This window comes from Rhineura floridana, chromosome 4 (genome assembly GCF_030035675.1).
Source record: "Rhineura floridana isolate rRhiFlo1 chromosome 4, rRhiFlo1.hap2, whole genome shotgun sequence".
Taxonomy (NCBI): domain Eukaryota; kingdom Metazoa; phylum Chordata; class Lepidosauria; order Squamata; family Rhineuridae; genus Rhineura; species Rhineura floridana.
This window is the reverse complement of record NC_084483.1, coordinates 166,330,854-166,353,800: the sequence shown is the minus strand read 5'-3', so window position 1 is coordinate 166,353,800 and position 22,947 is coordinate 166,330,854. Positions and strand designations below refer to the sequence as shown.

The 22,947-nt window shown below is 42.3% G+C and overlaps 1 protein-coding gene and 1 long non-coding RNA gene across 7 annotated transcripts in view; one reads left to right on the top strand and one right to left on the bottom strand.

Moving 5' to 3' along the window:
- The window catches only part of TLR5 (toll like receptor 5), a 32,849-nt gene extending 13,132 nt beyond the window's left edge, over window positions 1-19,717 (bottom strand). Inside the window, exons 1-2 of one of the 6 annotated variants that reach the window (XM_061625107.1) lie at window positions 18,850-19,717; window positions 18,581-18,752 (exon numbers count right to left, since the gene is read on the bottom strand). In XM_061625107.1, the coding sequence (XP_061481091.1) occupies window positions 18,581-18,601 (21 nt within the window). In that variant the 5' untranslated portion in view covers window positions 18,602-18,752; window positions 18,850-19,717. Of the gene's footprint in view, window positions 1-2,346; window positions 2,530-16,261; window positions 16,347-18,580; window positions 18,753-18,849 lie in introns of those variants that run through there. The other 5 variants (XM_061625108.1, XM_061625106.1, XR_009762408.1 and 2 more) reach the window with 5 other exon arrangements.
- On the top strand, window positions 18,724-22,386 carry LOC133383775 (uncharacterized). Its single transcript, XR_009762409.1, has 2 exons — window positions 18,724-19,147; window positions 19,356-22,386. It is a non-coding gene; the product is annotated as an uncharacterized LOC133383775 (long non-coding RNA).
- Window positions 22,387-22,947: the final 561 nt, after the last annotated feature.

Below are 22,947 nucleotides of genomic sequence, written 5' to 3'. Positions count from 1 at the left end.
AGTTGTCTTATCCAACCCAGATCCTGCATTTGTCATCTGAGGCCCTTCTCTATGCGCCCCCTCTGAGGGAAGTGTGGAGGGGCGACATGAGAATGGGCCTTTTCAGTGGTGGGTCCCTGCTTGTGGAATGCTTTCCCCAGAGAGGCATGCCTGGCACCATCATTATTTATTTTTAGACACCTGGCAAAACTTTTCCTTTTTACCTGGGCTTTTGGCCTTAAATTTGAAGGGCTTCAGGTATCAGTGGCCTCTTTTAACACGGCAGGTCTTGCAAGACCTGTCTTTAGCTGTACTGATGTGTTTTCAGGTTGTTGAGTTGTTTTTGTTGTTTTAAATGGGTTTGTTTGTTACAACTGGTTTTAGTGTTGTGAGTCGCTTTGGATTGCTTTGCAAGGGAAGTATCATCATCGTCATAATGCACAAATGTATATCTCATAAAACCTTTAGGTATTTAATGAATAAAAAGTAGCAAGTTTATATTTAACCTCTGATTTGGTTGTTGATTATTTATTTTATGCTATACCTACTTTAGTACTGGCACCAATGAATGATGGGCTATACCTTTTTTAAGGAAATAAATAAATCAAATTTCTCACTCACACACACAGATATATAATTCACAGTCTTAGTATGGAAAAATAAAATGTGACTAGAGCCTTGTAGCCAACAGTTTGGCTGGTAAATCACTAACATCCTGTCCCAATCTCCCTCATGAGTCACACACACTAGTCACCTCCTGTTTGTCAGTATTTTGCACGAGGGATTCAAGAGCATACTGGAAATTTAGGTTTGTGCAATTAAAATGGATTAAAGTGGATTTATTATGTTACGTTTTGGTTTATTTCTATGCCACCTTTTGGACAAAAAGACCCTCAATGCAGCTCACAAAAAATAATAAATAAATAAAAAATAAATAAAAAATACACATCAGAAAAGAACAATACAGTGAACAAAAATTTAAATAACAAAATATTAACATATGTATGCAATTGCAAAATGCATGGGGCTCCTTTTTGCACCTTTGCAAGGAACACAAGTCTGAAACATTTTGCCTTCTCACAGCAGATCTTTTTGCAGAGGAAGGAGCTGCAACAATCAGCTAATGGTCAGAAAGGAGATTCTGGTTGAAAGGCTGCATCCAGTTCCTGAAACTAAGGTTGTACTGAGCCTCTAAAAAATCTTCTTTCTTTCTTTCTTTCTTTCTTTCTTTCTTTCTTTCTTTCTTTCTTTCTTTCTTTCTTTCTTTCTTTCTTTCTTGTGCAATTGTTTGAAACTTGCTAGGTGCCTGGAGGAGGTTTGCAAGTGGACTGGAAGTACATTAAAATAAATAACAACAGTAGTTCGGCCACTTACCTAAGACAATCAGCCTCGTACTGCTCATGATTTTGAATTCATGAATGAAAAGTCCAGTACAATAATCGATTCGAGTCATTTTTCTGCACATTGTGTTTGGTCACATTCACTTGACTTCAGTGCTTTATTCCTAATAGATTCTCCACTTCAATGTTGCACAGTCTACCATCACGTTCCCCTTTGTACCAGGTCACAGTCCCCGGGAAAAATCCAGTTGGAATGTTGCAGCTGATGTTCCCAGTGGCTCCAGGAGATGCCAAGATCTGTGCCAACTTTTGCGGGATTTCAGTATTCCCTCACCATCCACATCATCTAGCAGTATGCAGAGAAAGGAACATAATCCCAACAAAATAGACAGGCATCTCGTATCTTCTGCCACACAGAACTGTACTTGGTCCTCCCTTGTGTTATGATGAAGCACTTAGATTGTGTGGCAATTTCTCTAAGTGAGCAGCAGCGATGCGATCAACTGGAGGTCTGGTGAGAGGTGCCCCCCCGTCACCCTGTCTGCTGTTGCCAGGGATTCAGACTTCAAGCTGGTTACAAGTTCCACTCGGAGAGGCCTCAGGCAAAATGCAGTGTTTCAGCCTCAGTTTCCTAAATTGTGCATTGTTGGTTGGTTGGTTTATCTGGAGTGAGGGAAAATGCTGTTGCCTCTTTTCAGTACCTGCTAGTTGGCAGTTTGCTTGTCCCATTTCCAGTTGTACTATACTGGTCATGACAAATCCACTTTTAAAAAAACTGAGGGGGAAAAAGACTTTCTGCAGTTTGGAAAGTGACAGGAAATTACAGTGAAAAATGTAGGATGAGCCAATGATTAATGGGAAGATGTGCAAATTCCCCATAAACAAATCAGGGCAAATGCTCAATAAAGACTGGACACAGTCTAACCTCTGCATAAGCTTTGTGCAAGCAAATCGGGATGAACGCTCAATAAACAGGTCAGCTGGAGGAGCCCATGATCTCTCTCACCTTCATGTCTCTTTCACCCACCTTTGCCTCTCCTTGCACACAAGTCATGCCCATCCCTGCCGCATTTGGCAGCAGCAGTCCTTATGTAGTGGAGACAACAGAGGGTGGCCCTTTTCATCTCCATGCGGTTCAAACAATGGGCAAGCCAGGCAGTCCATGACAACATCTGATCGATCTCATCCACATGACTTCTCCTTGTGCAAGCTGGAAGAGACATCCATATACAAGTTCTTGAAGGCCAGCAGGCAGCAGTCTCTGACATCAGTATGCAAACTAGTGCTTCCTTCTCAACACACTCATCTCTCCTCCTTGATGTACATGCTGTTCTTGGCAAGGCTTTACCACCAGACATGAAATACACGATTTCCTGTCCCCAAGGGAAATATTCACAGTAGAAGCGCAGCCTCAAGAAACCAGAGGTAGCAAACATAGTGCCCTCATGTTCCTCGCCTACAACTCCCACCACCCCTGGCCATTGACCATACTGGCTGGGGCTGATGGGAGTTGAAGTCCAATAATATCTGGAGGGCACCACATCGGCTATCCCTGTTCAAAAATATCCAGCTGTAGATCTAGACATGGCCAAAAGCATTCCTCTAGTGCCATAAAGATAGCAACACAATAAATCTCACAAAAAAGAGGAGCATGGCTTGTTGCTCAGCTTGTAAAAACTGACCTGCACTACTTGCAAAAGCCACAACAGGAATCCAGCTGTTCCATGCCAATAGTACTATCAGATGGGGAACTAAGAAGTGCATACAAGTGGGTGTGGAAAGTGCAGTCTCTCTAGTTTCTTCTCTTTTGCCAACTCCATCTTAAGCAACAGCAAAATGAGTCAAATCTGTCCTTTTTGCTGACAGCATTGACATTTTGAACTAATAGGTTTCAGTACCTCGGACAGCTCATTGAAAGCTCAGACTACAACCCAGAGGGGATTCACTGCCCCACCGACTTCAGAGCCATCAGTCTAAACTGTCCCCCCCTCCGCCTTATTCCATTCCTTACCCCCCTTACATTCTTTATTCCACCCTTCCTCCAAGGAGTGGAGCGAAGCATACATAGCGTCCTCATCTCCATTTTATCATTGCAACAATCATGTGAGGCAGGTGAGGTTTGGTCATACTATCCATTTAAAATGCTCTTCTACCACTTCAACAGCCATGGTTTCCTCCAAAGGATCCTGGAAAATGTCGTTTGTTATGAGGCAACTCTCAGCACCCTTAACAAACTAGAGTCCCCAGGATGCTTTGGGGGAAGCCATGACTGTTAAACTGATAGAAGAGTGCTTTAAATGGATGATGTGGATGTATATTTAGTAAAAGTGGCTGGCCCATTGTTACACAATGAGCTTCATGGATGAGCAGGAATTTGAACCTGGGTCTTCCTCATCTAAGTTCAACCCTCTAACATTGCTGGCTGTCATACTACCATGTAAAGCAGAGGTGGGGAAACAGTGGCCTGGCAAAAGTTGTTGGGCTCCAACTCTCAGCAATCACATCCAGCATGGCCAATGGTCAGGGATGAGGAGAACTGCAGTCCAGCAACATTTGAGGGCAGGCCACCCGTTCATTATTCCTGCAGTAAAATACCATAGATATCAAAGGCACTATGTAAGTGTGAAGGGGGAGGGCTGTAGCTCATTGCTAGAGCATCTGCATTGCAGGCAGAAAGTCCCAGGTTCAATCTTCAGCATCTCCCGGTAGGGCTTGATATGGCCCTGTCTGAAATCCTGGAAAGCCGCTGCCAGTCAATGTAGACAATACTGATCTAGATGGACCAATGGTGTGATTCAGTATAAGGCAGCTTCTTATGTATGTATAGTTAATTTATAGTTATTTGAAACAAGCTTATCATATGCGTTCCTCTACCTCTTATCAACACTAATACACAAAATTCACTACCATGCATAGTGATGGCCCAGGCAGCTTTTTATTTATTTTTTAAAAAATGAAACTGAAAGTATTAGCTAAAATCATGGAGTTGGGATTATCAAAGGCATGGGAAAAGATGTTTTTAAAAATGTGTTGCTTTTATGATTCTTTTTTTTAAAATGTTTTTAAAATGTATTTTTTAGTGTTTTATCACTTCTTGTTTACTGCCCTGGTCTCCTTTTAGGAGGAAGGGTAGGATATAATTTTAATAAATAAATAAGACCACGTTCAGAGGCAATATATCTGTGATGGCCAGACGCTGGGACAAATGGCATGGCCACTGTCATCGCACTCTGCAGACCTATCAGGGGCATCCAGGCAGTTGCCACTAGAGGCAAAGAACTGGAACAAATGGACAATTGGTTTGATCTCATAAAGTGATTCTTAGGTTCTTTATGTGTACATTCTTCTTCCTTTCATTCCTCCTCTTTCTGAGAGCAAAAAAATTTAAATAAATAAATCAACTATCAACCTTGAAAGCAGGACAATTCATCCTGAAAGCAGAATTATGCAAAATTAGAAAAAGATTAGAAGATACACAATTAGTTCAGACTGCAGGACCCTGGGGGGTCTGGCATAAAGTATTAATTTATTTATAGCCTACTCTTCATTGCCAAGAAGGCGTCCCAGAGAAGATTACGGTTGTAAAAACATGTTAGACATTAAAATACTAACATAATCATAGTAAAAGAAAAGAAAAATAGTATATAAATATTCATGATCTGGTTGCAGGCATCATACAGCACCTGATTCTGTGCCTAGGTCAGCTTCCAAGTCTCATCATCAGCCCTTGACATTTTTTGCTTCGGAAGCAAAAAGGCAAGATGACGGCTCATTTGTAACAGCACAGAGATAGACGCTGGAAAGGGGAAAAAATGCACCCACTTTGGGAGCTGGTACGTGAAGCGGAAAGGCTGGCCTGGTGTGTTTTGTTTCCAGATGCAAATAGGAATTTAGTCATTTTTAAAGGGTTCTATTGTTTGTGGGCCAGAATACATTGGAAGCTGCTTAGGCCCTCATGTACTGCAGTTGTGCCTCATTTGCTGTTAAAAACACCTTTTAATACAGATCACAGGCATCAGGGCTGTTCTCAAAATGGCATGCCTGTGCTATTTTTAACAACTGCTGTGCCAGAATCCAGCACTTAGAAAAAGGTACCAGAACTGTCAGGAAACAAAGTCATCAGATCTGGAACCTCGTCCCATGATTCCTTATGCATGGGAGATTCTCAGTGATAAGGGAATTGCACTCTGCACATGCTCGAAGACACTTCAAGCTCTGTCCTTTCAAAGCTGGGCCTTGGCACTGAAAACAGATGAATCCTGTCTCAAACAAAGGCATGAGAGGATCCGAGCATGGGGCATGCTGCATGCAGCATAGACATGGTAATAAAAGCTGCTTTGCAACAGCAGGACTGCAGTCAGTATCCAGTGTTGGTGGAAGGGCATAATTCCTTCTACAGTAGGGCCCCACTTTACAGCGCTTCGCTTTACAGCGTTCCGCTAATACAGCAGTTGTGAATTGTAGAAAGGCCCCGCTTTACAGCACTTGTTCCACTTTTATGGCGGATTTTTGCCACCGAGCACCATTTTGGTCAATGTAAGTCAACGGGATCCGCTTTACAGCGGTTTTCGCTTTACAGCGGGGGTCCGGAACGTAACCCGCTGTATGAGCGGGTCCCTACTGTATTTCTGACATTCCGGCAGACAGTGCCAATGATCATGTAGCCAAAAAGGTATCACCGATATGCAAGAGGAAGGTATCAGCAGCAACCATTCACTAGATCTGCAAGGGAACAGTGACATTTTGGACAAGACTTGAACCCTCAATAGTGAGCCAATAAAATTAGACAAGAGGATTCTCAAAGCTTCACAATTTAGCAAATCAACTTTGTTCTTGTTGACATTTTAAGACTGCAATCCTAAACACAGTTGTTGTTCTTGTTATGTGCCTCCAAGTCGACTACGACTTATGGCAACCCTATGAATCAGTGACCTCCAAGAGCATCTGTCATGAACCACCCTGTTCAGATCTTGTAAGTTCAGGTCTGTGGCTTCCTTTATGGAATCAATCCATCTCTTGTTTGGCCTTCCTCTTTTTCTACTTCCTTCTGTTTTTTTCCAGCATTATTGTCTTTTCTAGTGAATCATGTCTTCTCATTTTCTGTCCAAAGTATGATAACCTCAGTTTCATCATTTTAGCTTCTAGTGATAGTTCTGGTTTAATTAGTTCTAACACCCAATTATTTGTCTTTTTTGCAGTCCATGGTATCCACAAAGCTCTTCTCCAACACCACATTTCAAATGCGTTGATTTTTCTCTTACCAGCTTTTTTCACTGTCCAACTTTCACATCCATACATAGAGATTGGGAATACCATGGTCTGAATGATCCTGACTTTAGTGTTCAGTGATACATCTTTGCATTTGAGGACCTTTTCTAGTTCTCTCACAGCTGCCCTCCCCAGTCCTAGCCTTCTTCTGATGTCTTGACTATTGTCTCCATTTTGGTTAATGATTGTGCCATTGATAATCCTTGACAAGTTCAATGTCCTCATTGTCAACTGTAAAGACACAGTGGGACGTACTTCTGAGTAAACATGTGTTGGACTGTCCTATAAGAATAGATGAGCTACTACTTCGTCTTCATCTTCTGCAATGGCAAAGCTAAGGAATGGGAACCTTATTTGGGGCTTTGAATCTTACCAAAAACACGTCCTGCCTCTATGTGGAGTTGTGATTTGGACTCCAAGTGTTATCTTTAGCACTTTTGCTATGTCTTTAGGAACTAAAAATAAAATAGGCTTTTGTCTAGATTTGTGAAAGAAAATATTTAGATTATGCAAGGAAGATGATCCAAGATTAGCTGCACAAAAGATAATTTCTGATTAGATTAAATGCATACACACACACCACTGAACACTCAATGTACTATATTTAGGGCAGCTACCAATTAAAGTAATCGTAGTCAACCAACCGAGAAGGTCCAGTAAGATTAAGAAATAGCAAACATTTTTTGCATATGTGTAAAATAATAGTTCTCAAGCAAAAACATTCTTTGTTTTAGAAGTGATACCACTTCTAAGGTGATTCCCATTTTCTGCATAAGTACTTCTAGAGAAAGAATTGTTTTTCCCTATCTGCAGCCCAATTAACCATGGCACCTTTTCATTTTTAAAAAATAAATTAGTGTGCCATTTTCTGTTATTCAACCACATACACTCACCCGGCTCCTACGACTGACTGAATTAATTCAACAGAAAGAAGTGTAAGTCTATTAAACCTATACTTTCCTATACCCAGAACTGTGGCTATGCAGCATACTAATCACAAAATTCAGCTTCCTTCGAGAACCTGCATGTTATAGTGGTTAGCGTGCGGAACTACGGTTGGGGAGACCCAGATGGTCACTTAACTCTCAGCCTAACCTACCTTACAGAGCTGTTGTGAGAATTAAAATGGGGGAGAGGATCATGTACACCCCTTGAGCTCCTAGGAGGACACAATGACTGACACTTTTTAAGGATATGGACCTATTTGGAATGGTTTACAGGGACACTGAATTCATCTTGTTCCTGGTTTTCACTGACAAACTCATCTGACCACTTCCCCTTATAAACATGTTGAACAATACTAGGCAATATGGACGTTGAACAATACTAGCAATATGGAACACCCAAAAGGAATAAGCTACTGTCTTTATTTATCAGCTGCAAAGATGTTACCTATATTACTGTAAAAAAGGTAAAGGTGTCCCCGCACTTATAGTGCGAGTCGTTTCCGACTCTTAGGGTGACGTTTTGCGACATTTACTAGGCAGACCATATATATGGGGTGGGATTGCCAGTTCCTTCCCCGGCCTTTCTTTACCCCCCAGCATATGCCGGGTACTCATTTTACCGACCACGGATGGATGGAAGGCTGAGCAGACCTCGACCCCTTTTACCGGAGATTCGACTTCCTCCTTCCGTTTGAATCGAACTTCGGCCATGAGCAGAGCGTTCGGCTGCGTTACTGCCGCTTACCACTCTGCGCCACAGAGGTGCCCTGTACCAACTGGAACAACCTTGAAATTCCAGTTAAAAGTTCACTCTCTACATCAGTCAACTGCAAACAGAAATGGTTTTTTCTGTACTTTAGAAAGCAGTATTTTAACAACAGCTGCTCCTTCTCCAAGTGCTACCCTAAAGCTAAATGCACTGGCAAAATACATCACTACATAAGAACACAAGAAGAGCCTGCTGGATCAGGCCAGTGGCCCATCTAGTCCCACATCCTGTTCTCAGTGGCCAACCTGATGCCCATGGAAAGCCCACAAGCAGAACCTGAGTGCAAGAGCACTCTCCCTTCCTGCAGTTTCCAGCAACTGGTATTCAGAAGCATACCACCTTGGATTATGGAGGCAGAGCACAGCCATCAGGGTTAGTAGTCTTTGAAAGCCTTATCCTCCATGAATTTGTCTAATCCTCATTGAAAGCCATCCAAGATGGCCATCACTGTCCCTTGTTAAGGCTTAAGTTTAGGATAAAAAACAAAGAAATATAAGACTGATTATTTATTTATTTATTTATTTTATTGTTTGATTCATAACTTGCCCTTCCTCCCAGTAGGAGCCCAGCAGTAGGATTACTGCTATTGGGCAGAATAGTCTTTAACTTATTGCAATATAGGACAGTAAAAGGAATACAGGTGCCTATAGCCATTATTTGGACACCTACTCTTCTCTACTTAGCTTTATAAAGCCACATATGTTGATGTGCACACTAGGTTTACAAAGAGAAACCAAGATAGATAGTTTTTTATAGCCCAATGTAGCTCTAATTTAACTTGAAGTCATACATACCTGTGAACAGCTGTAGCTGAAAATTAGCCATAGCACCAAACAGCTGTTGGGGCTGAAAGAGCATTATTGCTGATCATTTGGTGGGGTTAGGCATGCACATCTCCAGCCACTGTGCGCACACACAGCTGGATTGGGACCAATGCTAGTACTGATAGAGATTCAGTGGCACCTTTATTTCAGGCGTGGGGAACCTCGGCGAAATGAAACCCTATCTGACCCTTGGACCTCTCTCGAGGCCAGATGCCTTCTTCCAGCACACCCTGAACTTTTTGTTTAACTGGAATGCGTCCTTGAACTTCTTGTTTGTCTGGATGGAGGACCCAGAAGGGTGTGTAGAAACTAGTCTACTGTGCAAAGGTAAAATTTTCATTCATTGCTCTGCCCAGTTTTGCCTCTGGCTCTGCCCACCCGACATATGGCCCTCGGAAGGCTGCCTAGAAGGGAATTTGGCCCTTAGGCCCACCCCTGCTTTATTTAAACTCCTACCATTCTGGCCTCTTGAACCTATGCAAGTCACTCAGGTCCTCTGCATAATAAGAGAATGTTAATGTTTTCCTTTTAAGGGATATCTGGAGAACTACTGAATAACAGCTTTAAAGAATGTCAACTGGATGTCAAAATCTACAATACAGAGATGCTACAGTGATCCATATTAACTTTCTCCATCACCCCACTTCCAAAAGGCTTGAAATATGACTTTTCTGTAACAATCTGCACATACAGAAGAACATTCAGTATTCTGTTCTTTGACACTCCCAATCATTAGAACTCAGCAGGAGAGGAATATCCAGCAAGCCTAACAAAGGGTGCAAGTGAAATTCTCTGTTTACTGTTACCAGCCTGCAATATTCTATAGCCCTGTGGCCCTCCAGATGTTGTTGGACTCCAGATGTTGTTCTGTAAGTTACAGGCAGCATGGCTAATGGTCAGATATGATGGGAGCTGGGGTCCAACATGATCTGCAGGGCCACAGGTTCCCCACCCTTGAAGGAAATATTACAATCCTTCCCTGCATGAGCAAAGTACCAGCATGTAATGGAAAAATATGTTAAAAATCAGTCAAATATTACCAAATGTTAAGAACTACAAACCTTTAAAAACAAACAGCTTAAAGTAAACACAAGAACAGATTAATTGGGATCTGATATTTATTTTAACAGCTTTATTGTGGCTGCTGAATAGATTAAATGGGATCTGATATTGATTTTAACAGATTTATTGTTGCTGCTGTTTTAAACCACTGTAATAGCCTCTACCAATAATATTATATAAACAAACACACCAGATAGCCACATAAAGGCCAAAGTCCACCATGTGCCTTGTTTGCTCCAACAGGTCTTTCTTTTTTTTTACTCCAAACAGCTGCATGGGCTGCAACCAGCTTCAGCAAAATACTGTTACGTTAAGGGTCCCAGGTAGCAGGGTAGGGCAAGGCAGTGAAGTCCCTTAATGATTCCAGCACAGTTTCTCCCTGTGGAGGAGAGGCAGCTTCTTGCCTCTGGCATTTCCTCCCACTAAACAAACCCCAGTTTCTTTCACCCATGAGGAAAAAAATTCAGGTACTTAGACCTTTTTCCTCACAGGGAAAAGAGCAGCTTAGCCTGATGACAGCAATTTTTTCAAAGAAAAACCTCTAGAGGGAGAACTCTTAAGAAGCCTCACCCCTGCACCAATGCAGATTAGAGCCTCCACTAGGGTTGCCAGGTCCATGGCCTGCGACTGACTCTGTATCTCTAGGAGAAGAGAAAGTCAGCCAAGTGCAGGTGTTCTTGCAACTCTGTAATGGGAAAAACCACAATGTGGAATTCTGCCTTCCCCCTGCACAATTTTTAAAGATACAGAAGACCTCTTGGGGGCCGGGCCTGGCAACCAAGAGGTCTTCTGTATCTTTAAAAGTTGTGCAGGTGGAAGGGAGAATTCCACCTTGTGGTTTTTCCCATTACAGAGTTGCAAGAACACCTGCACTTGGCTGACTTTCTCTTCTGCTAAAGATACTGGATCAGTCTCAGGCCAAGAACCTGGCAACCTTAGCCTCTACAGCTGATTTAGTTTTTTTAAAAATCACTAACTTCAACACCAAGTGGTGTTTGATCTGAAGACCATCCAGCAAAATCAGGCTGGTCAACATGTATTGCGTGTTGAAAATCTTACAAATTTTGAACTAATTTGTAAAACCCTGAATAATCTATTCTAACAGGGAATTAGGTAACTTTCCAATATCTAAAGAACAACTTTGGGTTAATTAAAAATAGGCATTTAAAAATGAGTGCAGATTTTAAAGCTACATCCAATTTTACAAAGCAAGCCCCTCTCTGCACATTACTTTGAAGACGGTCCATAAGCTACAGCTAGTGCAGAATGCAGCGGCTCGCCTGATTAAAGGCAGCCGCCACCGAGATCATATTACTCCAATCCTCAGGGAGCTGCACTGGTTGCCGGTGGTCACTTGGGCCAAATTCAAGGTTCTGACTTTAACCTTCAAGACCTTATCTGAAGCCGGCCCTCTCTACTTAAAGGAGCGCCTCCATTCTCACCAGAGGCACCATCGAACAAGATCGTCCATGAATGGTTCACTCCTTATTCTCCCAACAAAAACAGCTAGACTGGAGAGGACTAGGTCAAGAGCCTTCTCTGTAGTGGCTCCTTCGCTATGGAATGCCTTGCCAGGATCCCTCCTTGCTGTGCTTTCGACGGGCCTTGAAGACTTGGCTCTTCAACCAGGCTGGGGAGGGGGGTTAGGTTGTTAGATTGCAGTTCTAGGGGTGGTTTTAATCTTTTGCTTCTGTCTTTATGGAATGTATCCATCTTTTATTGTACGTTGCCCAGAGTGGCAGGATAACTCCTGCCAGATGGGCATCTAATAAATTTAATAATAATAATAATACCCCACCTGCCCACCTGCCCCTATGGGGGTGTAGTTTGTGGCACATGGATAACCTGAAAAGCGGGGGGGGGGGAGAAAAGGACTAGCTCTTTTCCTGTTTATGAAAGCTCTCCTGCCTACAGGCAATTCTTACTTGCTGCAAATATCTAGGGGGGCAAATGGATAGTTAGAAGCTTAAACTGAATACAGCATATCTTTATATTGTGCATAACTTAACTTTTTCACCAGAAGCAGTATCGTGAAACTCTACTTATGTGCATTATAAACACTTGGAGGTTTTTTGTTTTTGTCTTTTATACTACTTGCAGTCGAATAGGTATTGTTTCCTACATTAAATGTGGACAAAGGATCACATTCACTAGCCATGGCTTCCCCCAAAGAATCCTGGGAAGTGTCCTTTGTGAAGGGTGCTGAGAGCTGTTAAGAGACTCCTATGCCCCTCATACAGCTACAATTCTCAGAGTTCTCTGGGAAGAGGGATAGACTGTTAAATCGCTCAGGCAGTTGTAGCTCTGTGGAGAGAATAGGTCTTTGGGGGAAGCCATTACTGTGTAAAGTGGAATTAATGTATGGTGTGAATGTGGCCTCTGTGATAACTCATATGACATATGTTGCTGAAGATAAGCACCACATAAACAAGTATTATTTTTATCCAGTCTATTCTTTTAAAAAATCCATCCATCCATCCTTATATGTATAATACATACACATATACAGAGAGAGAGAGTATTCACTAATGGGGAAAAATGTTGCAGTTTAAGAAGATACCTATACCTCACAGATATTTCTATCGAACTTTAAAAAGCAGGGAAATTGGGCAGCTCTAGTGAATGCACCAGGGGAGCAGGAGACCTGACCTCCTCTCTGAGATATTGGACTGCCCTACAAATTTGTCAAAATGCAAACACCATTTGGGTAGGTCTTTCAGAGTGCAATCCACTTCCTGTGTAGCTCGGAAGAATTTGGTGACATGGGCAGGTTTGATCATTTGCATGCTTATAGAGTTCAATGGTATTTACTCCTGTGCAATACTGCTTAAGATAGGTAAAACTGACTATGGGAATGAGGAAGGGGAGGGAGAGGAGGAGTTTGGAAGGGGATGGGGATGGGTAGGGAGCAGCAAAGGAAGGGGGAGGGAAGGCACAAGAGGGAGGGGATAGGAGGAAGGAGTAGGGAGGGTGGATTTGATTATTTGCATACTTTTTGAGTTCAATTGGATTTATTTCTGTGCAATCATCTTTGAAAATGGAAATAGACTGCCTTCAAGTCAATCCCGACTTATGGCGACGCTATGAATAGGGTTTTCATGGTAAACGGTATTGAGAGGTGGTTTTACCATTGCCTTCCTCTGAGGCTGAGAGGCAGTGACTGGCCCAAGGCCACCCAGTGAGCTTCATGGCTGTGTGGGGATTCAAACCCTGGTCTCCCAGGTTGTAGTTCAACACTTACCTGGGGAGGGCCAGGGAGGGGAGGAAGAGTGGGAGGGGAGGAGATTGAGTGGGTGGGCACTGGGCAGAGGGGAAGCCCCTTTCCTTTCCAAAAGGAAAACATTGTGAACAATATCATTGCTTTTCAGGGTTTCCCCCACCTTTTTATTCTACAGCAGGCACATGTAGTCTTCCACCCAAATTTAAACCAAAGCTGTCCCTGGCCACATCCACACCAGGGCTTTATTTCATTTTGGACAGTCATGGCTTCTCTCAAAGAATCCTGGGAAGTGTAGTTAGTGAAGAGTGCTGAGAGTTGCTAGGATGATGCCCTGTTCCCCTCACAAACCTTCAATCAGAGTGGCTGACTGTTAAACCACTCTGGCCACTGAAGCTTTGTCAGTGGAATAGGAGTCTCCTCTCAGTACCCTTCACAAACTACACTTCCCAGGATTCTTTGGGAGAAGCCATGACTGTCTGAAGTGAAATCAAAGTCTGGTGTGGGTGTGGCCCCCTGATTAGCCAAGCCAAGCAGCTCTGAGTCTGGCTTTTAGAACACTGAAAGTTGGTTCTTACTGAGCATGCCCGACACTATCATGGGTTCAAGCCAAAATTTCTTAAATTAATTAAAAGTCAGCCAGGCATTTTTTTTTTAACTTTTAAACTGCAGAAGATGAAGGTCAGAGTATGGGGAAAGGTCCGTAATAGGATTACAGGTACTCTGTGAACATGGCTGATTTTTAATGAATTTCAACAGATTATGAGAACTCTTGACAGAAAAAAGTCCAAAGGGGCTCTTGGGTTTTCTCTCTCTCTTTTTAGACTTTGAACTCTCTATTCTCTCTGACTGTTTTGTTATCGCCATGAAAATTTAGAGGGTTGTTAAGCAAGTGTTTCTGAGTTCAGGACTATAAGTTTTGTAAGGTTTTGTTTTGAAATGAGCTTATGGGAAGCATCAGAATGGCATGGGAGGCTATTTTCAATTTAACATTGTGGAATGTGAAAAATCCACGCTGGCTATAGTATACAGCCACTCTTGTGGCCATATAATAATTATTACATTTACATCTAACTATGGCCATATTGCAATCTAGCGCACAAGTATTCTACACTTAAATTTTTGCATCCATTTCCTTTTGTGGTATGCTGCAAAAACATTACTAAAGTAGTAGACTGCTCTTAAACAGCACTTTACTACCCCCAATGTCTCCACTTGCTTTCCCAATACTAGAGGTTGATTTCTAAAGAGGCATGCTGTGGCTCAAGTGCTCAGGAACCAATCCCAAGGCAGACCTCTATCCTAGATGTGCAGCCCAACACACAAATAGCTGATGGTGGGGGGGAAACGAACTCTGCAGTATTCAGCGCCACTTTCTTCAATTTACTTCTTTCATGTGTTCCTCTCAGAATTAAGCTCTTTCTCCCCCCTACTACATATGCTCAGAAGCACTTTAGATGATGAAGCTTGATATGATTCATCTGTAGTATAGCTCAATCTCAGCCCAAAATGGAAGGAAATGCCCTTTAAACATGCTCCAAAGCACTCCCTCTCCTGTCATTATTTAATTTGGCTGCCTCCCAAGCAAGAGGGGAAGGCAGCTTATCTTGTGTTGCTTCCTACATTCCTTCCTGGGACAAGCTCTGCCTTCCACAACACAAGGATGTGTTAAAGGATGTGACTAGTACTGGATTTAGGAACAAGCCAAGGCTCAGGGCCTCAATGTTGGAGATAACTAAGAAGAATTGAAATTGCTTTGGTTTATATAATCTCTCCTATAAAAGGCACCAGCAGAGTTCTGAACCTGGCCTCTCCTTCCCAATCCAGACCCAATTCTATCAGCTTCCTTTCCAGGGCTGCTGGACTATTCACATCCACAGGGTTGCCCAACCTCACCTCAGACCTCAAGAGGAGACAATGGGAGCTAGACTACCAACACATTCTAAAGTCTCTGTTCCACACCTAATCCCCTCCTCTCCACTTTCCCACCCCTCCATATACCACCATACAGCCTGTAGCCAGTCTCAAAGTTCTGGAAGGGGGCACAAAATATAAGGGAGCATTGTATTATATGAACTACAAATTCCCATAGATAAGACTTGAAACTGCCTTATTCAGGAGCTTAGCAAAACTGAAAAGTAATCAATCAGGCCACTGTCCAACTCTGTCTCTGCCCTCTCACTTTCTCTTCCATGCCTCTTAACTACAACTCCCAGCATCCACTACAACACCACTGGTGGGCAGAGGCCTATTTATCTCATCTGAAGACAATTCTAATGACTACTTTCATTGGCTAAGCAAAAGCTGTAACTAACAATGATGAGAACTTTTGAAAGTGAATGTCAGAAGAGAAAAAAGAAGCTGCTTGAAGGGCAGTTAAAAAAATTATCGAAACTTGACAGTTGCTTCATTACAGGTAAAGAGAAGGGACCTCATACTCAAGGTAGTCAGCCAGGTCCACAGCAACCACAAGCATCCACTTCTTCTACTGGGATAGTTTATATGGATATGAATCAGAATGTGACTAGTACACATGAGAGTTACAGAGCCTGATATCCCAGCTGAAGGAAATAGATACACAAAGTGTTTGGGGTGTCTTGACTGAAGCTGAAATTTCATTCTGAACACAGAACATTCCCTCAGAGTGTCAACAATGGAAGAGCTCATTCGAGAAATCAAAGCAGTTATTCAAAAACTGATTTAGATGTTGCTCAAAAGATCTATTTTATTTTAAAAAAGCTAATGGTGAAAAATACAATCGGGAGTAGCTAGTATATTCTACAACAATCGGTTGTGTTTACTGCTTTGTCTGCAAGCTCTTTTCAACATCATCGATGACATCAATTCCAAACGAAGGGTTTGATGACTGACCCTGAGGATCATAGAACAGCTTTGTTTACGTATTTGATGAGGCAGCATGGTTTAACGTTGGATTCACACCTGGAGGAACAGATAAAAAAAGGCAGAGCTTGGAAAAGTTACTTTTTTGAACTACAACTTCCATCAGCCCCAGTCAGCATGGCCACTGGATTGGGCTGATGGGAGTTGTAGTTCAAAAAAAGTAACTTTTCCAAGCTCTGAAAAAAGGTGCAAGAGTACCGGAGGCTGGGGGGGAGGCAATGAAAAGTTTGGTTGACCACATAATGCAAAACTTTTTGGCTTGGTAGAACTCATTGCTAAGTTTGATCCATTTCTTGCCAACCATAGAAAATATTATGGAAGCAGTGGATCTGGGACGCCTGCATACTTGTTTAAAATGGCATATGAGGAAGCATCCAGTTTATGGCTAAAAAAGTAAAAAAACCTGTTTTGTATGATTAATTCTACACCAGATCTTTCCTAAGTTGATCAACTAACTGTTATTGTAACATATGTATCATCTGATGATGGTTTTACCATTGAACGCTTTCCAGCTTTCCTTGAATTAGAAGATCATATTGGTGACAGCATAACCAACAAAGTACTGGATTATCTGAGCAATGACTGCAAAGTTGACTTCAGTAAATGCAGAGTACAGTCATATGATAATGCAGCTAACAGACATATAGATATAATGGCATGCAACAAAAACAGCTAGAGAAAAATATGCTATATATATTCCTTGTGCTGAACATTTGCTCATACAGCACTTCCATGCTTATATCAAGCAAAATTATTCAGAGAAAGGACACATGCCACCAGAATTTGCATTAGGCCATCTTCAAAGGTAAGATTCAGTTGGCTTTCCCTTATGTAGAAGAAATACTGCAGCTATTTTTGAGTCTAGCGGTAACAAAGTGTTAGGAGAAAAGTCATTTTCACAACTGAAAAGGATTAAGAATAAACTGTGGACATCATTGCTGCAAGAAAAGCTGTCTGCACTAAGCATCATATGCATACAAAATGATAAGCTTCGTAGCTTATCATTTGACAACTTCATCCATGATTTTGCTCTGTTAAAATCACAAAAGAAAGTGTTTTAAATTTGATGTGCAAACAGAAGGAACTTGTAAATTACTTTGCTGCTTCCATTTACAAAGTGCTAATCTGTGTAATGTTCTTGTGTTCTTTTACACTAGCAGTCTTCAATTTCACATATACTAAGAAAGAAATCATGCCGCGCTGGGCTCCTGCTGGGAGGAAGGGCAGAATATAAATCAAATAATAAATAAATAAATAATTTTAATTTAAAGGTATACAATAATGCCTATATGATTACTGCAAGTATGTATGTTTTGTTTAGAATACCAGTATTAATTTTTCATTACAAGCCACATTGTACTTCCCTTAATTCTAATTTCTGTAATTGCTTGTGTTTCTATAAAAGTCTTGGTGTTACAAATAGACCTTTTTGCAAGAAGTATGTTTTAGTTAGTTGTTTTTCACTGCAACTTTGCCAATGTATATACGCAGACATAATGGTTTACCATTTATTTTTTCATTATTTTTTATTTATTTATGAAGCGTATTTGTTTATTTTTATTTATTTATTATTTTATTTATATCCCGCCCTTCCTCCCAACAGGAGCCCAGGGCAGCATTATATTACTCTTGTGTGTGTGTGTGTGTGTGTGTGTGTGTGTGTGTGTGTGTGTGTGTGTGTGTGTGTGTGTGTGTGCGTGTGTGTATATATATATGTATTAATATATATACATATATTACAAAGTAATACACTTTCTTCTTCTCTTTACTTTTTATGGTATGGGGCCTCTGACCATATTCACACCATACATTTATTCCACTTTAAACAGTCATGGCTGGCCCCAAAGAATCCTGGGAATTGTAGTTTGTGAAGGGTGCTGACAGTTGTCAGGAGACTCCCTATTCCCGATAGAGCTACAATTCCCAGAGTCATGTGGGAAGAGGGGCTGACTGTTAAACCACTCTGCAACTGTAGCTTTGTGAAAAGAACAAGAGTCTTCTAACAGCTCCCAGCACCCCACACAACTACCCTTCTTAGGATTCTTTGGGGGAAGCCATTACTGTTTAAAGTGGAATAATAGTGGAATACATGTCTGGTGTGAATGTGGCCTGAATCTTGACATGGCTTAAGCCCCAGCATGTCTTAGGGTAGACACACACTTGCAGTTTTGCTGGCTTCAGTGCATATCCGCCTCCATTTTCTGAATGCACAGATACACAATGCTAGTAACACTCTACCCCCTTTTACTCCAAAACCTTGGAAGCTGTTTTACCTTGAAGTCAGCTTCAAACATACTTCAAAACTGATTGGCCATCAACTCCATTGCCACTCCAGGTGTGTCCAATGAAAATGCTTTATTACAGACACAGTGGTTGGCCCAAGGCTTTTACTGTGGGCTGTCCTAATCAGCAATAGAGTGAGGAGGTGTGTCCAGCCGGGAACAACTGCGTTTTAAACGAAAGCCAGAGAGAAAAAGGTCTAGCCGCTTCTTCAGTCTTATGCTTACTAGTACACGTATTGCCCACACCCTCATCTACGTACCTTCGGAGGGTACCAGCGAGATGTCCAGAAAAACAGGCGTCTTTCCCAGCCCTATATGGTGGCACTAGGGATTGGGCCGTAGAGTTTCTGCATGCAAAGCAGCAACTCGGCCCGCAGCCCTTCCCTGAAGGAGGAGGGACAGAAGCTGCCTAGACTGAAATCCCCTCCTCTCTACCAAAGCAATTTAGGGCGGGTGGCAAAGGTTGAGCGCCCTTGCAGGGGGCCGCTATATCTTGCCCGGAGCGTCCCACGCGCGCCTACCTCTCCAGGTACCGCCTCTCATTGCCAAAAATGAGAAGTAAGTATGTGCGCTTGCCACGCGAAGCCCCTTCCTTCACCACAGGTCGATTCCTGGGTAGAGGTTCCGCCCCTTTGCTTAAATCTTTTCTTCCTTAATCCTTCCGCCGATCAGTACACGGAGAGTGGAAGAATGAGAAATGCCGCTGTCCTTCTGAGCTTGTAGGGGATTCCTTTCAGCAGACAATCCGATTTCTTTTCCTTTCCAGGACCTGCCTCGTTCTTGTTCTGCTGTCCTCAGGCAGCGTAGTTGCTTTCCGGATGAAGTCCTTCCAAACAGCAGAAGTGGCGGCGTCGGAAGAGAAACCCCCACCCTTGTTGGATTTCACAACGAAGGAAGGCTACAATTCTACGCAGACTTATCTGGCAGTAAAGATCTCACTGGCACCTCCCGTCGGAGTGTTAAAATATCTGCTTAAGCTGATTTTGCACAAAGCTATGTCCAACTGTTTAGGGACTCGACTGACAGGGTGAGCAACCCACGCTGGCTCTATCTCCTGTTAACATTGGCTGGAGTATCCTTGCAAAGATCCTATCAGCAATCCTGTCAGGAAATAGTGAGCTCCTTCCCCTCCCCTCCCCCCGGAACAACAAGGGCAAAATCCTGGCGCTATTTGTACTTCTACGGAAAGCTGGCCCAAAACCAAATGAGGTGTGCCTGGGACCACTGAAAGCCATATTCCCTCCACTTGACCAGGCGAAGGTTTGCACATTCGATACAAGGCATGCTAAAAGCTTTCTGGCAGGCCTTTCAACACCACTGACATTGGGATCCAGTTTGTTTGTTATGTGCCTTCAAGTTGGTCACAATTTATGGCAACCCTATGAATCAACAACCTCCAATAGCATATGTCATGAACCACCCCCTTCAGATCTTATAAGTTCAGGTCTGTGGCTTCCTTTATGAAATCAATCAATTGTTTGGCCTTCCTCTTTTTCTACTCCCTTCTGTTTTTCCCAGCATTATTGTATTTTCTAGTGAATCATGACTTCTCATTATGAGTCCCAAGTATGATAACCTCAATGTCATCATTTTGGCTTCTAGTGAAGGTTCTGGTTTAATTTGTTCTGACACCCAATTATTTGTCTTTTTCGTGGTCCATGGTATCTGCAAAGATCTCCTCCAACAAGCGATCATGAAGTTGGTTCCTAGTTCCCAGTTCCTTATTTGCTTGAAAGTTCAAAATGCTAAAAAAGAAGAAAACTTGACTGCTACAGTAACTTCAAGCCAAACTTAACATGTCTCTGAACCCCAAAATATATGTTGGGATACCCTGTATGATATATCACCATGATCGGGGGATTCTCCCCGTCTAGACTAACAATACATTCATGCAATCAAAATAGGCTTCTGATATAATCGTAAATACATAATGATGTCACAAAATCATAAATAATAAGTAACTGGGGGTGCCCATCCCAAAATCTGCTCTGGGCCAGAACAAATCATACACCCCAGGAAAGGGGAGAGTGTCCTCTATGAGAAGCCACTGCGTCCCGCCTGGCTGAGAGCTTCTGCTGGGCGCAGAGCATGGAGGAGAGCATCTATGCAAAACCAAAGCAGGGAAAAACATACAGGAAAAAATAAGGAACTGGGGGTGCCCACCCCAAAATCTGCTCTGGGCCAGGACAAATCATACACCCCAGGAAAGGGGAGGATGTCTTCTACGAGATGCCACTGTGTCCCGCCTGGCTGCGAGCTTTTGCTGGGCACAGAGCATGGAGGAGGGCATCTATGCAAAACCAAAGCAGGGAAAAACATACAGGAAAAAATAAGGAACTGGGGGTGCCCACCCCAAAATCTGCTCTGGGCCAGGACAAATCATACACCCCAGGAATGGGGAGGGTGTCCTCTTCGAGATGCCAGTGCATCCTGCCTGGCCCAGAGCTTTTGCTAGGCGCAGGGCACAGATGAGGGCATCTATGCAAAACCAAAGCAGGGAAAAACATACAGGGAAAAATAAGGAACTGGGGGTGCCCACCCCAAAATGTGCTCTGGGCCAGGACAAATCATACACCCCAGAAAAGGGGAGGGTGTCATCTACAAGATATCAGTGCGTCCCGCCTGGCTGAGAGCTTCTGCTGGGCGCAGAGCGTGGATGAGGGCATCTACGCAAAACGAACATGGCCAAAAAGACGCAGGAAAAGACAGGTAACTGGGGGTGCCCACCCCAAAATCTGCTCTGGGCCAGGAGAAATCATATACCCCAGGAAAAAAGATGGTGTACTCTATGAGATGCATGTCCTTCCCAGCTAAAATAATAAAGAGTAAATAGGGGAAAAGATATAATTTGGGGTGACCACTACAAAATCTTCTGTGGGCTATGAAAAATCATTCACTTGAGCAAAGTGAATAGTGTCCTCCTCGAGATGCCACTGCATTCTGCCTGGCATGATTTGTGGTCATACGGAACAGGTATGGACATTATGCACAACAACAATAATCAAGCTATGTAGAAAATACATAAGGAACTGTGGGTTTCCACCATCAAACATGCTTTGGGCACTGCAGGTCATACACCCATGCATTCTGGAGAGGGTTCCCACCCAATTCAGAACTTCTTGTGTCTGTATGGCACAGACAAAGGCATATATGTATTAGAAAATATAGCGAATATGTACAGGAAAAGAATAAGGAAATGAGGTGCCCATCACAAAAGATGGTTTGGGGCACCATAAAACATAATCATTGCATCTGGGAGAGTGTCTTCTCCAAGATGCCATCCATGAATGCTTTTGAGTGTCAACTATGAAATTACATCTTCAAGAAATCATTGTTGTTTAACCTGCCACGTTTCCTTCTGTTGCCAGTACCAATGGCTTTGTGAAATAATATTTGAGCTGTAACAAGGTGAGTAAGAGGGAAGACCCGATACAAAAATTAAACATAAATAAATCCCATCAGAGATCATGTACTTCATCTTTCAACAACCCTTTTACGGAGAGACCTTGTCCCAGTATGCGTCTGTATTGGAATTATATTTAAGATGTTTTCAGCAATGTTTTGTAGTTTCCAAAAGGTGTTTTTCAATGTTTTGTATTTGATTTTGTAAAGATCTTCTGTTTTTAATATGTTTTTAAAAGACTTGGGGGCGGTATCACTTTTTTGCCACCCTGGGCTAATGCTTGGAGGAAGGACAGGATAGAAATATAATAAATAAATACATACACACATACAACCATACTTTTAGAGGTACTTTTTTGTTTACTATATATATATATATAAAAATTAACAAGTCAGTAGTGTTGTTGGCTTGATTATTCAAAGAAATAACCATCTTCTTTATCATCAAAGATAAGGATCCAGGTGGGAAAAAACACCCTGGGGCCAGGGTTGTAGGTCAGACTCTCTCAGCTGATTGCCAAAATATCCATCAGTTTGTTGTGTGTATCCTGAAACAGCAATCGTTGTTTCATGCCTCCACACCTAACTTTGCAATTGAAACCTAACTTTAGTTACCATTCCCGTTCACCTTGCCTAACAGTTAGCACCACAGTTATATTTGCAAATGTGGAGATTTCCTTTAAGATGTCATGGAAATATTTAAGTTCTGCGTTAGATGCTGAAGAACAGATAATACATGCTTTCATTCAAGAAGTGCAGTATTTGAACAAAGAAGGTTACGGAAATGAGATGTCTTGTTGGGGTAGGATATCTACTAAGCTTTATAGAAACACTGAGAAGTGTAGGAAATGGCTTTATAATTTATGGAAGGAAGATAGAAGAGCCCTGAGAAGTAGAACTTTGAGATAAGCTGGGATCAAAAGGTTTTGTATTTGTAAGAAGCCAGAAGATTCTTC